This window comes from Chelonus insularis, unplaced genomic scaffold (genome assembly GCF_013357705.1).
Source record: "Chelonus insularis isolate UGA/USDA-ARS -01 unplaced genomic scaffold, ASM1335770v1 contig_57_pilon, whole genome shotgun sequence".
NCBI lineage: Eukaryota > Metazoa > Arthropoda > Insecta > Hymenoptera > Braconidae > Chelonus > Chelonus insularis.
In genome coordinates, this window is record NW_023276654.1 from 654,990 (window position 1) to 671,694 (window position 16,705).

At 32.4% G+C, this 16,705-nt stretch overlaps 2 protein-coding genes across 12 annotated transcripts in view; one reads left to right on the forward strand and one right to left on the reverse strand.

Annotated features, from left to right (window-relative positions):
* Smn (survival motor neuron) overlaps positions 1–8,188 on the forward strand; it is a 48,934-nt gene extending 40,746 nt beyond the window's left edge. For 5 of the 7 annotated variants that reach the window (XR_004690758.1, XR_004690760.1, XR_004690762.1 and 2 more), the window contains 2 exons: positions 5,994–6,406; positions 8,052–8,155. Coding sequence is in view for 1 of the 7 variants with exons in the window: in XM_035088953.1 (XP_034944844.1) it covers positions 8,052–8,119 (68 nt within the window). In the remaining 6 variants the exon portion in view is untranslated. Of the gene's footprint in view, positions 1–5,993; positions 6,407–6,471; positions 7,464–8,051 lie in introns of those variants that run through there. The other 2 variants (XR_004690759.1, XM_035088953.1) reach the window with 2 other exon arrangements.
* LOC118070374 (katanin p60 ATPase-containing subunit A-like 2) lies at positions 8,018–14,794 on the reverse strand. Of its 5 annotated transcripts, none has more exons than XM_035088937.1 (8): positions 14,365–14,794; positions 14,202–14,276; positions 13,680–13,868; positions 13,358–13,610; positions 13,120–13,288; positions 12,973–13,046; positions 8,756–8,958; positions 8,018–8,688 (listed from the first exon to the last, which is right to left on the reverse strand). In XM_035088937.1, exons 1-8 carry the CDS (start codon positions 14,373–14,375, stop codon positions 8,310–8,312), a joined length of 1,353 nt encoding a protein of 450 aa, XP_034944828.1. In that variant the 5' UTR covers positions 14,376–14,794; the 3' UTR covers positions 8,018–8,309. The 5 variants fall into 5 exon arrangements, with proteins under 5 accessions (XP_034944828.1, XP_034944825.1, XP_034944826.1 ...); XM_035088934.1 differs by having other exon boundaries at positions 12,934–13,046; positions 14,365–14,792; XM_035088935.1 differs by having other exon boundaries at positions 12,934–13,046; positions 14,202–14,298; positions 14,365–14,484.
* Positions 14,795–16,705: the final 1,911 nt, after the last annotated feature.

A 16,705-nucleotide genomic window follows, 5' to 3' on the forward strand; every position in this document is an offset into this window, starting at 1 on the left:
TGATCAATTTTGATTGCGTTTTACAATACTTCAGATATAATTTAGTATGCAAGAAATATAAATCTTTGTCAGAAGCATCGCTCGCAAAAATATTTAATTACAAACTAAAAGCAAATAAAAAGAAATTGATATTGATTTTACTTTAACCAATCAAAATTAATTATTTAATTAAAAATGTAAAAGAAGGGATGTTGCTACCTGCTAGTAACAACCGAAAATGTCCTCTAAATGTCACTTCAGTTTCAATAATCAAAATATTAAGACGTGTTAAATTGTTTACAATGATTGTTATTTGAATAATAAATTGTGATCATCATTTTATTAAAGGAATACGATTTGGATTAAAATTATTAATGGGATTTGAATGTTACATTGTTTTGTAGAATGTTATACATATAAGAACTTGAGACTGGACTTAAGTACGAGACAAGGTTTATACCACCTATGACGCATAAAATTTCTTGATTTTATTAGAAAGAATACTAAGAGCTATAGCTTTAGCTCTATTTTCGTTGCCTTTGCATAAGTTGAACTCATTCATTAAGTCCGCTGTATATATGTTGAAAAGAAGAGGTGAATTGACTGCCTCCTGCTGCAAACCCTCTCACATTTTAAATTTAACTGAAGATGTGTTTAGGCCATCCCACGTTATGAAAGATTTATCGATTATCATATCTAGAATAGTTGGAGTAAGGAACCTTGGAAAGCCAAATTTATGAAATTTATATAAGATACCATTGATTCATATTGAATCGAATACTTTTTCCAAGTTGATAAGGATGGCTTGACCTATATTATTCTTCAAAATAGCAGAATTTAAGTCAGAAATAAATTTATTGATGGCGTGTACTGTCAAGTGGGACTTCCTGAACTTATATTTGTTATTAGGAATTAAATTTTTCTCATTGCATACCTTCATGATTTACTACTATTTTTAAGACCTTGCTAATGCTAGAAGTGAGGCTGATCGGCCTGTAACTCCCAGAATCAGCATGGTCCTTGCCAGGTTTTTGTAGTGGTAGTACTTCAGCAGTTTCCAAGATGCTGGAAAATAATGAATGTTTAGGCAATTGTTCAATATTTTCGTTATTGCTATTTTTACGTTCCGAAGAAAGTGTTTATATATAATAGGTGGAATCATATTTCTCCTTGAAGAAGTCTTGTTAGGCAGCCGCCTTAGTATTGAGCTAACCTTTTCATCATTACAGACGTAACTATGAAGCTCTTATTTTCTCGTTGCAAGTGTGTAATGTGTGTAAGTTGCATAATATGTAAGACACTATCTTCTGCTTTGTGTAGTAGAACGGAGTCCGAAATGGTCTCGAGTATGTTATTTTGGATTTCTTCTGAGTAAGATTCAATTTCTACCGTGTTTAAATCTTTACTTTCTGAGACTAAGTCCATTTAATTCCAACATTATTTCTGAAACCACCCTAGTCCGTTGCTTTAAAATTATACGCGTACTCAATATCTGCTAGTTTAAATTAAAATAGATGTTATGTATTTTTACTTTTTAAAGGTGTCAATAAGTAAACCATATGCTTAACCTTAGAGACTTTAAGTTCCTCTTTTGAGTCCTATCTGTTGAGAATTAATTAATTCTCAATTTGAATTTGCCAGCTGACAGGAACTTCGGCGGCCATCTTGGGACTGGGTCGATAACCAATCGACCTAATAATCAATAATTCTTTATCTAGCCACTCATTTGACTACTTTTGAGTGTCCCTTTTGACTAATGAAGTTCCTGTCGCCATTCTTTCACTGTTCTCGTTCACGTGTACACGCCATTCTTATTCATTCTTCACAAATCTTACAAGTTTGAGTCAATCATCAGTACTAGTGCCATTGAAAATCATCAGAGCCATTCAAGTTTCATTCTAAAACTAGAATCAAGAAACATTTCAAGATTTTTCAGTGTAATTCAAGACATTTCATCAAGATTCATTTTGCATTGCATTGATAGGCTAACGCCACGTGCACAATCACATTCTTGCTCAACTTGAGAAGCGTGCTGAGCTCGTGTGGGAGGTCAATAATACCGAACACACCAAGTTGAGTAGTGTTTTGGACATTCAATTCAGATTCAAGAATTAAATCTAGACATTCAGTGATTTTGAGCGACATTCAGTCTTCCTAGTTAACAACTCAAGTTTGTCAGTATACTTAGTGTACCTGTTAGTGCTTAAAATAAAGATACTTTATTTTTTATAAAACCTGACTTCCGTTTGCTCTGTTCCGGCACAATCATCCCTATCCTTAAACGGTTAGGTTAATTCACAAGTTGAGATTTTCTCAACATTTAATGGTCCTTCGAGCCGGATCAGAGCTCTCGGTTGTGAAGTACTAAAATTTTGGTGCCACAAGTGAAAAGGACAAAGACAATCAAGTGTTCAAGTGCACAAAATGGCCGACCAACAAAAAGAGAGTGAGGACCAAGAGTCCAAGACCTCAACCAACAATTAGCGTGACTCCTGACGATGGCGTAGAGGAGTTGGTAGTCCAACTGATCAACTAGAAGAACCAGATCTCCAGCCACAACGGAGATCGACAACTGAAAGCACAATACAGACAATCACACCATCAAATCCTGGTCTACCGATTCAATTGACCTTCAAGATCAAATCTCAAATGGCTCGGCTACGCTTAGCCCAGTCATTCACTCAGCAAATCAAAGACCAACAACAGACAATCACTAAAGAAGAAAGACTCTCGCTGGAGAAACAACTCACAGCGTTGCACGAGTCATTCAATTCAGAACATCAAGTGCTCGAGGAGGTTTGGCCACCATCTCAATTTCATCATCCGTACATTGTGGATGATGTCTTTGAGACATTCAACACTATCCTTTCGAGCAATAGACAGGGAAGAGGGGATCTTCGATAGAGGATTTTTTTATTTTCTTTAATTTTTGTACTATTTTGGTCTTCACGACTTTCTTTTCGCGCAATCAATCGTCTTTCTATTTCTATTGCCTTTTCTAAGGCCTCAGTGACGTTGTCACATCGAGACATTCGTTGATCTATATCATTTCTTAATTTTTGAACAGAACATTGAGCTACGGCTTTATCAGTATTATCTTTATAGATTTGAATTTCACTCGATTCTGATATTTTTGTTAAATCACTGATGCCTGAATCAATAAACTTAAAACTTTTAGGTCTAGCGGGCGGAACTAAACCTTCAGGATATAGTGGATCACCGGTATTTCCCAACGAATAACCTTTTTTATTATTATCAGATGATCCAGAGTTATCAGACATTTAAACTATTACTATATAGAAAATCATTGCAATTCCGGATGAGCCCCCAAAAATTGTTATGTAATTTTGCTCTTTAAAGATGTCAATATGTAAACCATATGCTGACTCTTAGAGACTTCAAGTTCCTCTTTTAAGTCCTAGCCTTCCAAGTAATAGACAGGGATGAGGGGATCTTTGATAGAGAAAGTGAAAATGTGTGATTTATATAAGAACCATAATAAAATTTATTGAAAAATTATTATAATAATGTAATCGTTACCAACAGATGATTTCTTTTACTCTGTTCAAGATGAATTACAATTAACTGGTCCTTAGTCGATGCTCTAGTCAGCGCAATTATTCACTTTTACTCGCGAGTTACTTTAAATAATTTGACGATCAAATAAACTTCATACGAAAATTTACAAACTTTGAAATATTATCAATACAATATTCAAGACAAATTAAGACTTACGATTTCAAGAGATGTGACATAATTAGAAGTCCCTTGCTTCAGGCGCACACAAGTCCCTTCGCATGGTCTTTCCTTTTTTAGAAAGCTAACGCTCATTTTACGTCACGTACTTTTTTTTTTAAATTTTATTGCTTTTCGCCACATGGGTTTTCCAAAAGCAATAAAATATCAAAAAAATGATTTCCTCAACCATTCTTTCTATTTTAAAGAAATCTTGGAAAAACTCAAAGAATAACTTGAGTAATAATCGTTAACCTTAATCCTTAAGTTTTATTGCTATTCATTGTAAGCTTCTCTTACAATATATATTTCAAATAATTATCCCAGCTCGTGCTTAGTCGAGCTCACCCGACCCGCTCGCCGTATCCTAGCTCTTCTTTCAGCGCTTAACCAATCACGGCTCTTCTTCTCCAACCTAGTCAATGATCGTTGCTCTATCATTGTGCTAGGTCCACCGACGCCGGCTACAACGTGTTTGCAGTCATCAACGCTCACGCGACGCTCAAGTACACGTGCTTTGTTACCGCGATTTCTGTTTTTCTCATTATATATTGTTGGAAGCTCTCGTATCAGCTCTAGATGGATTAAAACATTCCAACTAAGCTCTACTATGGTTAAGAGTTCATTGTTAACAGTAAAAATAGTATATTCTTCATAATAAAAAGTGCTTTCTGCGCAAGAAAGGTGTTATTCGTGTATGTGCACCTCTCCTGACCACATCCTACGGCGTAGCTCATCAGTTATCAATCTTTTGGCTCAAAATAAATAAATTAAATATTAGTAGTAATTTACTTGCACTAAAAACAAGTTGAAACTGTGCAGGTTGAGATAATTTATAGTTAGATTTTCTTGATCCTTTATGCTGATCCTGAACGATTCCTTGCTTATTCCAACTTCGATTATGATTTCAGCTATCTCTTTTAGGTTACTGTTAATTCCTCTTATGTCAACTGACCTAGCATTAAACTCGTTACGGCCCCGCTTCTTCCCGATGCTTATATCGTTTTCTTCTTTCTTCATAGAGCTGTCTATGTTTTTTTTTATTATTAATATATTTCTTGTATGAATAATACATATTTACTAATAACTTTTGTGAACTGATTACTCTTTTTTTTCTATAGCTATTTGCAATAATTATCATAAAAGAAATTAGAGGCATCACAGCAGGGTAGGTGTGTTCACTTCTGTAGCCATGCTACGACTCCCGTATGGGTATACTTAGCTTTATCAATGCCATTCGTATGTTTGTGTACAGGAAATTGGCTTTATATGGTTCATATATGACCTCATATTGATCATGGGGCATGGGGCATTCATGGGGCATATATGATTTTATATAGATCGTATAAGAAACGTGTAAGATCGTTCACATAACGTACATGGCCAATAAAAGTTACAGATAAAATCATATATGTTTCATATACAATCATATAAGATCATATGTGAACTGTATTGAAGTGCTGCACCGTCACAGCTAAGTTATCTTCACTGACCTTCGACTGATAGATGTAGGCCAGCTTAGCAACCTGTGTGGGAGTCTCAAAATTCTACCAAATATTACTTAATGGGTGCTTGGCAGTCCTCATTCTGCCATTCATGAATTAATGAGGAATCTCTTTACTTTTAACAATAATCAATATCTTAATGTCTATCTCAGAGGTAGGGTTTGGTTCAACTATAAAGTTCTCTTTAGGTCTTTAAGGTTATTCTTTTCATTTAATAGTCTCACATAATATTCATACCACTGCCGACCAGTATCTCTATGCAATTCTTCGCAATTTCTTTTTTTTTCCCCACCAAAATTTTTTTCTGCTACTACACATAGGCTCCACGTATACTGCAATGATAAACAAATAGTGGTTCTCAATCTGCGTTGACTGTTGCGCTTCGAAGCAGTGTCTATCGTTAAAAAAAAATAAATAATTAATAGGATATATAATTCAAGGGTTTAGTTTAATTTGAAACAATTAGATATAATTTATATAAAGTTAATGAAATTTCCATGAATTGAAATACAATTTTTTATTAATTCGGGCACTAGGTAAGAAAACAATCAGGTTCTATCGACTAATATAATAAGAAATTGATTTTATAAAAGACCTTGAACAGTTTACTTGATTGAACCGGCTATCTTTGAGCCGACAATAATTCATGAATAAACAAGTAAATGGGAGCTTAAGTCTTGCGTAGGGTGTCACCACCGATAATCAACCAATGTCATTAAAATAAATAATGAAGTATCAAAAGCGTATTTTGCTTACTGGCAATGTCCCTCGTAGTCCCAGTGACAGCAATGGCTGCTACAGATGATAGGCTTTTGCTCCACCACCAACGTTTGAAGGCTGCTGATGGAGTACTCCTTTCTCTGGTTTCCTGCTGGCCACCAACTGCTAGTGAGTATACTAAGAGACTGCTACAACACATCCAGCTGCGCACACAACAAATTGGGGTGAAGTAGAATGAGTTTATCACTGCTTTGCCGATAAATAAATCGCTGCCAGCCTATTTTCTTGAGAGTAGCCTTTGGTTTCCCAAGTAACTGAAACACTCTGGAGGGCAGCAGCTTATTAACCCAGACCTCGAAGTCTCGAGAAGAAATCGGCCTGGCATCCGGTGGTAGGTTTGCACAGATAAGCATGGATGAAGACAACTTGCCGAGCTTGCGTTTGGCAGCAATAGCAGATTGCACAAGGTGAGCATCAGTACATTTCACAGCAATAGAGACAGTAGTCTTAGGTTTAGATGTCCTTCTGATAGCGCCAGTCAAAGAGAGGGCACTGCGGAAGAAAAAGAAGAAGAAGACAAAGGCAACGATTGGGAAAAACAACAGTAGAACTGGGATGGGTAGATCTAGAAGGCAATCTGCGCATAAACCTGGATTGATGATGGCACCACAAAATAGTGCAATAAGTAGAAAGATGTAAGAGACAGCAAATAACCTCAAAGGTGGCTAAAATTGACAGGTCCGGGACACAAATCGTAACAATATGCAGTCACCAAGCAATCCCGTGCTGAAATTATTATGCGGTGTTTTAAACCGCAAAAAATAGCATGTGTAATCTGCAACCAAAAAGCCCGAAGGCAAAAGAAACAGATCGAAAAAGAAAAGTGTGTAAGTGTATTTACAGAGAGAGAGAGAGAGAGAGTCTAATGAAATAGATGAAGAAATATGTAAAAGAGAGTATGAGAGAGTGGATGAAGAAATGCATGAGAGTATAAGAGAATAGATAAGAAATGGCATTATTAAGAGTATGAAAGAATACTCTGTTCTTCTTACTTTGAAATAAGCTTTAATGATTTCAAGAACAAACCGTCTCCTTACTCTTTGTTTTCGAAAATGGCTGTGTTCATTTTTATTCATTCGAGTGGATTTATTTAACGTACTCGGCTTTTTGTCACCGGCGACTTACACCTGATTGGCTTAATGTTAAGTTTTTAAATTTTATATATCTCTCAAAGTACTCATTTGGAAAAATTTTTGCAATGGAACTTTTATTCCCATTTTCGTAATTATTTATTATTGTTAAAATTATTCGTATTAATAATGTATTCAATATACATTGGAAATTGACTTTAATGTATAACACAATTTTCGTGTTGAAAATACACGAAAAAATGTACTTTTTTCATTCATTTTTCGTTACACGAAAATTGTGTTACCATTGTGTTGTTCATAACTTATCGACATTTTTATTATGTTAAATCGAAATTTGTGTCAATACTTTCATTTAACACAAACAATAAATATTAAATTAACACAGGGTTGTGTTGCTCATTTAACACAAAAATTTTAACTCCTACATTTTTTTTACACAGAACACAAATTTTTTTACTGTGTATTAAGTACTAAATACTTGATAAATTTTACTGTAAAGTTTTCTCCAAGTAACAAATTGATGACGTTCTTGCATTAACTGAAATTAAAAATTAATCTAAAAAATTCTTAAAGTCATAGCTAATAATTCCAAAAAACCAAGTTCGCTTTATCAATAGATTTCACCATTTAATTTAGCAATAATAAGTGTATAACGTTGAGTTAAAAGTTAGGTTAAACACTGAACCCAATGGCACAAATAAATTCAAATTTTTGCAAACAAATGATTGAAAATTATATAATTTTGTAGCCAATCAATTTTAATTGTCAAGTTTTATTTAATACCAAATTTTGTCATATATTTTTCAATTAAATTTTGCCATGGGATTTTCCCATATTATACTATTAGTCGTGCAAGAACCTCCTTAAGTTAAATCTCATTCTAATTTAATAGTTTTTAACTGTAAAATGAATTTCACTCATTGCAAATTTTTAGAAATTATTTTTTATTGATCTTTAACAGGTTACTATCATGGTATTGGGCAAGTTCAACGATTGAGATCACACGAAAAACGGGAAAAAGCGGAATAATCATCAAATATTAATCAAACCCAATCAGCTAAAATTACATATGATTGACTGTAACTTTTTAATAATCTGTAACAGTTTTAATGTGTCAAATATATTATTTCTTATGTATTTAGTTTGTGTGTCATACAAAGTGCAAAGATTATTAACGAATATTCTGAATAAATAAATATATATGAATTTAAGAATGGATTCAATTTTTCCTATTTTTCCAATTATAAAATTTTTCCATAAGATGTTTTGTAGTGGGAGATAAAATTTTCAATGCCTCTTCAAGGAAAAAAATCGAGTTGATCGAATGAATATTTGATTCTGATAAATGTGCCGATCTATTTTTCTTATTCATGTTTTCAATGTATATTCTTGTTTGATTCATCCAAGCTTCTTTACACAATCTTTTGAGATCAGACCCAGAGTAGTATTTGGTATTTTTAATTAATGAATCGAATTCATCGAGTTCGTGAAGATTTGATGCTGTATAGTATTTTAAAATTTGCTTTCGAGTACATTCGTCAGGGAGATCCACTAATATGTGTTTTTCAAAACGTCTTAGTAATGCAGTATCAAGATTCCTGTTAACAAATGAAAAAATAATACATTTGAGATTGAGGTTTTTTTTTTAAAAAATAACTTTTTTACCATGGAGTGTTGGTAGCCGCCAATAATGTAACATTATTGTTATCTAGAGAAATAATGCCGTCAAATCCAGTCAATAGTTCAGCTCTAAAACGTCGCATTGGTTCTGAGTTTTTTTCACTATTTGTATCACTTCCTGTTGTCCAATCAACTTCATCTATGAAAATGATAGATGGTGAATAATGCCTCGCTAGCTCACATAGAATCTTGAAATAATAATAGAATCATTGAATTACGATATTCAAGCATCCAAATTGAAGAAGAATTATCGATTACAACTTCAACAATGTAGTGAAATCAGTTCGGAAATTAATGTAGAATGCAACATAATTTTATTCTAACTACGCAATAACTTGATGTAAATTAGACGAAGAATTTAAGATTGAAATTGGCCTTTTCATTTAAGTTTCAAACAGAAACAACAAAAGAAATCAGTGCTCGCCAGTGGTCTGGGTGTGGCATGAATGGTTCATATTACTAACTTCCTAACGAAAAGAAGAAAAAAATTTAGCTACCCGGAAAAAATAAAATAGATCTTCATTTATCTCTATTTTTTTCGATTGAAAACCAGTTAAAAAGCTGAAAAATAACTCTAGTATTTAACTGAATATATTCGGTTACATCTGATAGATCGAGTGCCCGCTGCAAAATCTTGGGCCTATTGAGTTACCGCTTGAAACATCCTTTGTTGTGAAGTACTCACTATTTTTTTTTCAAAATTCGAAGGGATGCCATTCTGAGTAGTGCACAAAATTTAAATGATTTTTTGAATCTTCCAATATAGGTACAGTAATCGTATCAAAAGAGTTGCCGCTTGGAAGTAGACTTGAAATTTACTCTTTACTATGTAAAATAAAATTAACATTGAGTGCCTTGATTTATATGGGACCATCACCTTAACAAGAAACTTTTCAATATTGTTTTCTGTTGACGTACCGACACCAATTAACTTAAAAATTGGTAGGAGTGTTGTTTACACTTCTCAGATGTAAGATTTCTTAGTGGAATTCGTTTAATATCAGCTAAGTGAGGTATCTGATGACTCTATGACTACCCTGCTTGAACAATCCTATTGGAAGTAGGAAGTTCATTGAAAAAATTGTATCGGAAATTTCCTATTGAATCCTATCGAAGGTTTTTTTCCCTATAGAAATGGCCTGAATCCTATTCAATTTTTCAATAGGATTTGATAGAATTCAATGGGAATATTGTTGTCTCAGGATTGCCTAGAGAATACTTAAGCATCCCATTCGATCCTTCAACAGAATTTTAGTGAATTCAATAGGACTTTTAAGATTATCATCTCCCGATTAAGAAGAGGCAATTCAAAAAAAAAAATAAGTTTACCCAAGAAAAAGTTTATAACTTACTCTCGAGGTTTTTTATCTATACGGATTTGTTGTTTAAATGTACACTTCAAATGAAATTTATTAGAAACTTTGTCTGAACAAATCCTGCTGATGGTGAGATTCGTCCTAGCATCCTGGGGTCCACAGTCCAGTACGTTGCCGACTAAGCTACTCTAAAACATGGAAACATAACTTTTGCCTAATCATTTTAAGTTAAAAATTTGAAATAATTTAAACGTTCATCAATTTTGATTTTTAGTAAGTATTTTGAAGTAGAAAGAGGATAATTGTCATTTATAAACATATGACAGGTAAAATGCAACTTAGAAATTATATATTTATCGAAAATTAGAGGAATCTGACTGTATGTACTATCCGTATGAGTATTTACTTGATATATCAAGTAGAGTGTTATTACTTTTATTAGAAATGCTTGCTTTATCATGATTTTCAATTCTTTGTAAAAAAATTAAAAAACGAAATACGACTTAGGGTCTTCTAATGACAATATTTCTCATTAAAACTTGATATTTTTTTACACGGATATTCTCTTAAGTTCCTATGGGGGAATGAATAGATTGAAAGGAGAATGTGACGTAAAAAATATTCTTTCATTGGGATATTCCTTATCAAAACTACGCTATCCAATTGATACAATGCATAAAAAAGAGAAGAGAGTATTGACAACAGATTTCTAAAGGCGTTCTATTGAGATCTATTTATCTCCTATTGAATGCTGAAGAAGTCAATCGTACTGAATAATGTAGAATCCTATCGAGGTTAAATAGATAATTGAAAAAACATTTCTCAATCGTATTATCTTTTTTAATTACTTAGTCGCCTGTTCAAGTATTTTCTTTCATTTCCTATAGAAATTCTTCGTTTTGTATAGAATTGCTAACTACCTTTTAGAATCATCACAATCCTATTTAGTCGCGTGAACAGAAAAGTTATGAATTCTGGAAGTTTCACAATCTCTATTTTTTCACTTATTCGGATTTGTGCTATTCTTTTAGATTTTTTGCGGGTGGCAAAAATTTCTCAACTTTCCTATTTAAATATGGTGTTCTCTATTTAAATTTTGAATTCACTTATAGGTTTCAGCCATTTTCAATAGGAATGTCTAAGCAGGGTACTCTTACGACTCTATTTTGTTCATAACAGCCTGTTATTGCTATAAATGATGAAAAAGTTTCATTGAACACGTTACTTGGCCCTACACGGAGAAAAAATTCCGTTTATTTTTATTTAAAAATCCATACAAAAATTACCGTGCTGCTCAAGAATGTGAGTTCAAACTTACTGAAAAGTAAAAAGTAATAATCAATATACAAAAATTATAAGTTACATAAGAAAATGTATCATTCAGTTTTTTGAAAATTACTTTGGCAGCACCAAGAAATTTAGTGTTCCACAGCACCTGAAAATTTAGTAACGTTAGCTGTGATAACTACGTTACCGACAAACAATTTTATTTAAGTTTAGTGATAATTTTTTTGGTTATATAAACAAATAAATAAATAAATTAGGTTCATTGATAATTAACTTTCTTAACTAATTAATTCGTTGGAATGAATATGGCACGTTTTACAATACTGCCCCCCATATCTCTACGATCGAGATCTTACGCAGAAAACCTGTGTCGTCGATACAACCACCCGGATCTTCGAATAGATCTTCTTCCCGCTCACGGTGACCCGAGAAAAATCATATAAATGACTTTTGTCTCGGCCGAAACTCGAAACCCGCGACCCATCGTGCGTCAAGCTGACGCTTAACTATGAGTCCACCGCGTCAATCCATTTAAGTTTATAATAAATTGTAATGATATAACGTGTTGCCGCCAATATTAAATCGTAACGAAAAATATGAATGTCATCTTTGTTTACAATATTGAAAAAAGTAACTATACCACACGGTTCATAATAAATTATATACAGATTCTTATTTTTCCAGTCACTCACTAATTTTTGTTTAAAGTTTGAATAAAAATTAGTATTTATCGAATATTACCGTGCTGCATAAGAATTTTTACTTTTACTCTTCTTAATAAATATTGAATCTACAATAAAAATTTTAAAAGAATTACTAATTTTTCTCTGAAAGTTGTCTTAATTTTTTAGGGAATTGACATTTGCGCGTGGATTGTTGTGCTGAGCACGGAAATTTACTTTTTTTATTTAACTAATACTTGATTGGCTTTAAATTAATTAATTAAATTTCATTAAGAACCTGATATGGGGCTCTGTACGGTTTTATTAGTTCTTTATATACTATATTAATTATTTATTGTTTTATATTTTTTATTATCATTCATTATATTTTATTGTGTCTAATGATGTATCAAATGTTTGTCCCGAAAATATTTAACCGTGATATTCGTCAAAATTCATAAAAGTTTTTTAATTGATATTCCATCGGTTTTTAACACGTATTTCACCATGTTTATTTCGTTAAATACTTGAAAGTTATCTGGTATTTGAGTAAGATTTATTATTTGAATTAAGGTTCAAAAATTTTTTAGTGGGGATAGTCTATTGTTGTAGGGACTATCTAAAAGACTATTTCATCATGAACTTTCTAAATTAATTTAGATGTGGAATCTCTATTTGAAAAAAAAACTACTCCATCGATAATTTCTCGGATGGTATCAAAATTTTGGATAGACCAGGCATTAATGACGCCGAGTGTACACACATCCGTGTTTAAACCTTCTAATATGCTTTCAAATGTTTTAAAAGGTAAAGAAATGATAACAATACAAATTTAAAAATCAACCACATTACAATAACTTTCTGATAAAAAGTCAATAATCAAATATTCTTGACCTACTTTTATGAATTTTTCTGAATCTCCGCGCCATTTGCTTACTAGTAAACTTGCGGTGACGTTAAAAAAAGTCCACTTGCACTCAGTTGCAACAGCTTTAGCCAGCATAGTTTTTCCTAGAAATATTAAAATAATTCAACGATTATTAATGCGACGTAATGTAAGGTAAGAAAAATAAGAAAAAATTACCTGTTCCAGGAGGTCCATACAAAAGAATTCCTTGCCATGATGTAAACTTTGTGTTAAATATCTCTGGATATTTTATTGGATACAAAATAGTTTCTTGTAAAATTCTTTTACATTCCTCTAATCCATAAATGTCAGCCCAATAAATATTTAAATTAGTTAATATGACCTCCTACAAACACAGTTAAAATTTTTTTATTTAAATTTTTATACAAAAACAAATTTATAAACATATATATACTTTTATAATGATTTGAGCAATATCATAAAACTCAGAATTATCTGGATAAAGGCCTTTCAGTGATAAATTTATTTCACTTTTTGTGTGATCAGTTTTATTACATTCTTCTGTCTTAGAGAGTTGGACAAAATGCTTTTGGGAAATCGGTGTTATTGTAAAAAAATTAGAAATTGAATGGGTAGTATGTACAAGAGATTTTTTGTTTACTTTCGAATCAGATTTGCATTTCACTTCAGAATGAGAATTATGTTTACTGCAATAAAAATTTACTTCGAATGATTTCACAGTGGTTAATATTTTGTGATAATGAAATAAATATTACCGAGGGCATTTGTAATGCTGAGACACTGAATTCGCAACATTTTTTCGAATTCTTGGCATTTTATTGAATTTCGCAACGTAGTAATCGATGAAGTGGTGTAAAATAATTTCAAGATCAATATTATCACACAACTGTTCATCAGAAATTAGCTGAGCCTCTTTCTTCAAACATTTCGAAGTTTCTGTCAAACTTTTAAAAAATTATTGATATTTTCAATCATCACATATCTAAAGTCAAACTACCGAAAGAGTGTTCAGATTAGCTTCGATTCGAGCATAACAGCATAACCACTCTTTCGGTAGTTCGACTATACTTTACCTATGAGTTAATTTCGTCGTTACATACTTGAATGAATCTTAACAAATTACGTACACCTAGCGTCAGTAATACCGCCTAAATTTGTATAGGAAAGTAAAAGGAAATTATATGTATACCTCTTAAAAAATTGGGCGGCATAAATGACACTAGGTTTATACTTTTACATGATGTATCAGATATTTTTTTTAATGTAAATTTACATACTTGGCTTGTCGTAAGAAATCAAAAATGAGATATATTAAATCTCGTCGTAACCCTTCAGATTGTTTTCCACTAGCACTATGCATAATTTCATGTAAAACTTTTTATTTCTTATTGAGATTTTTAGATATATAAATATATATATATATATACATAGAATACGTACTTGACCTGCATTTTTGAGAGATTTGATAGTTTTACACTTAAGTATAACGTTAATAGCTTTCTTAAAAATGTATCTCCAATAAGCTTGAAGATGGGTGCTTTTCATTTAGAAACACAATTCAACACCGCTTCGAGTCAAGAGTAACTGCTCGTTACTCGCGCCATGTCACGCCCCACTTTTGCCCCCTCCCTCTTTTTGTCGCTCTCTCTCTGTCTGTCATGTAAAGCGACGAGCAGACACTCTTATACACAAAACTTCGTATTTCTTTCTTCCCCGCAATCTTATTTCCTTTATTTACACTCGGCTTCATTAATGCCTGGTGTATCCAAGACGTATGCAAAGAGCCAGAACTCTATAATCCCGGATTAAGTATAACCACGAAAAATAATTATTCTGAATAGGTTATAGACTAAAAAATTCAAAATCCTTAAGGCTGGGCTGTAGACAGATTTCCCCCTAAAAAGTTCCTAGCAAATTTTTCTCTACAAATGACGGCGTCAAAAATGGATAAATTTAGTTAAATTAGGACTTAATCGGAAGCTTATTTTATTCTTCACATCAGAAAACAACAATACAATAACATTAATTACTTCATCATAATTAAAAATGAAGATAAAGATATGCACTCATTTTTCACTAGATTTTAGAGGTGTCATGGCGGATACCGCTGTCATCAGCCGTCAACGAGAAAATGATTTATTTCACAATAACCACTGTACCTACACTGTAAATCGTTGTTTTCCGATGTACATACTATTGTTCGGGATATTTAAACGAATATTTTATAACAAAAAAACGAATAAATAAAACACAGTTTAGCGAGAAAAATTTCAGGTGATCATTCACAGAATCGTATTTTTTCCATTCTCGACAGGTGGCATAGCAATGGTTTCTGAAAGGCATGAGAATCATGAAAACAATGATAATTTTCAAGCTTTTAGTTCACATACGGCAGGGCTATATGCACACCTAAACGCATTAGGGTAAGTTTCACTTTTTTTTTTTTTTTTAGTTTTTTATTGAACATATTGTAAAATATTTGTATGTCGCCATCTGATGACTATTAGACTAACGACAGTTTGTTAGTTAACAACGATTGCTTGACGATTAGATTGTTTATAGCAACGAGGGGAGAGTTTGTTTATCTCCAGTTTTTGTCTGAGACTTGAGTTGACCGCACGGATTCTTTCTTTTTATTAATTGCTATTAATCATTAATAAACATTTTAATTAATTTACTAATTTTCCGAAGTTGTTATTGAGTCTTATTTTACAATATATACAAAGTTATTTACATCTATCAGGCATAAATAGAGAACTCATTAACTAGTTACCTAAAATTAAGTTCAACATTATGACAAACATGACTACAGCATGTAGTACTCGAGTCTCTATTATTATTTATTTCTTAAAATCACACCAAAAACAGCCCTAACGGTCTTCACAAAAATACGCGCCAAGTATGAATAACGAAGACGATAATCGTCGTTAATCAAGTGCGATCTCTATAAAACTTTTTTATGTGAACAACTACAAAAATGCGTGAAATCATTGCAGCCAAGTATTTAAACATAAAGATTAATTATATTTAATAAAATAAAATAAAAATGTTTTTTAATTTTCGTTAAATTATTATGTAATTTTTTACATAAGTCAAAGACAAACTCTTTATAATGAGATGGAAAAAAAATTCCATAAATGAAGGAAGTTGACAGCCTTATTACGTTTTAAAATTTTAAAACTAGAAAAAAAAATTGAATTAAAAAAATAATTTCTCTTTTTTCATAAAAATTTATTTAAACACAATTAACTTGGTGTGGCTCTTACAGCTGTAGATAAAACGATAATTGATTAGATAGTTCATATAATCGATAGTCACGCCAAGTTAATTAGAAATATTCACGCCAAGTTAATTAGAAATAAACGTAGTGTCAGAAAGTTTCCCGGAGTTGACTTTACGCCCTCGCGTTGTGCGGCAAAAGGCTGAAGCTCGACATCAATTGAAATTGAGTAGGTAACAATGAAATCGTTCGAAAAATGATAATTTTCAGGGATGCACTACAGAAAAAGGAGCCTCAGAGCACCAAGAAATTTACAAATTTCAGAATAATCTGTTACGAGCAAGACAGAGCACAAAATATATCTATCTATCTCCGTCGTATTTTGTAGAGAAGACTGCGAGTTTGAACAGTTGACGAGTAAGCACATTCCCTACCCTCTGTTACTAAGCCTGAAGCTTACGATATCTAAACATAAACAAAGCAAATAAAAATATGCTAGCTCTATAGTCAGAAGGTTCGACAGTTATTTTACAGAACGGTGTTCGATTCCAATTGCGGCAA

Bases quoted from the DNA above. Each gene is read 5' to 3' on its own strand.
- LOC118070374 (XM_035088934.1), bottom strand. The intron at 13,869-14,201 runs GTATGTAAATTT...ATTTTTTAAAAG, and splicing joins GATTTCTTACGACAAGCCAA to TTTGACAGAAACTTCGAAAT. The intron at 13,047-13,119 runs GTAATTTTTTCT...TAATATTTCTAG, and splicing joins GTATGGACCTCCTGGAACAG to GAAAAACTATGCTGGCTAAA.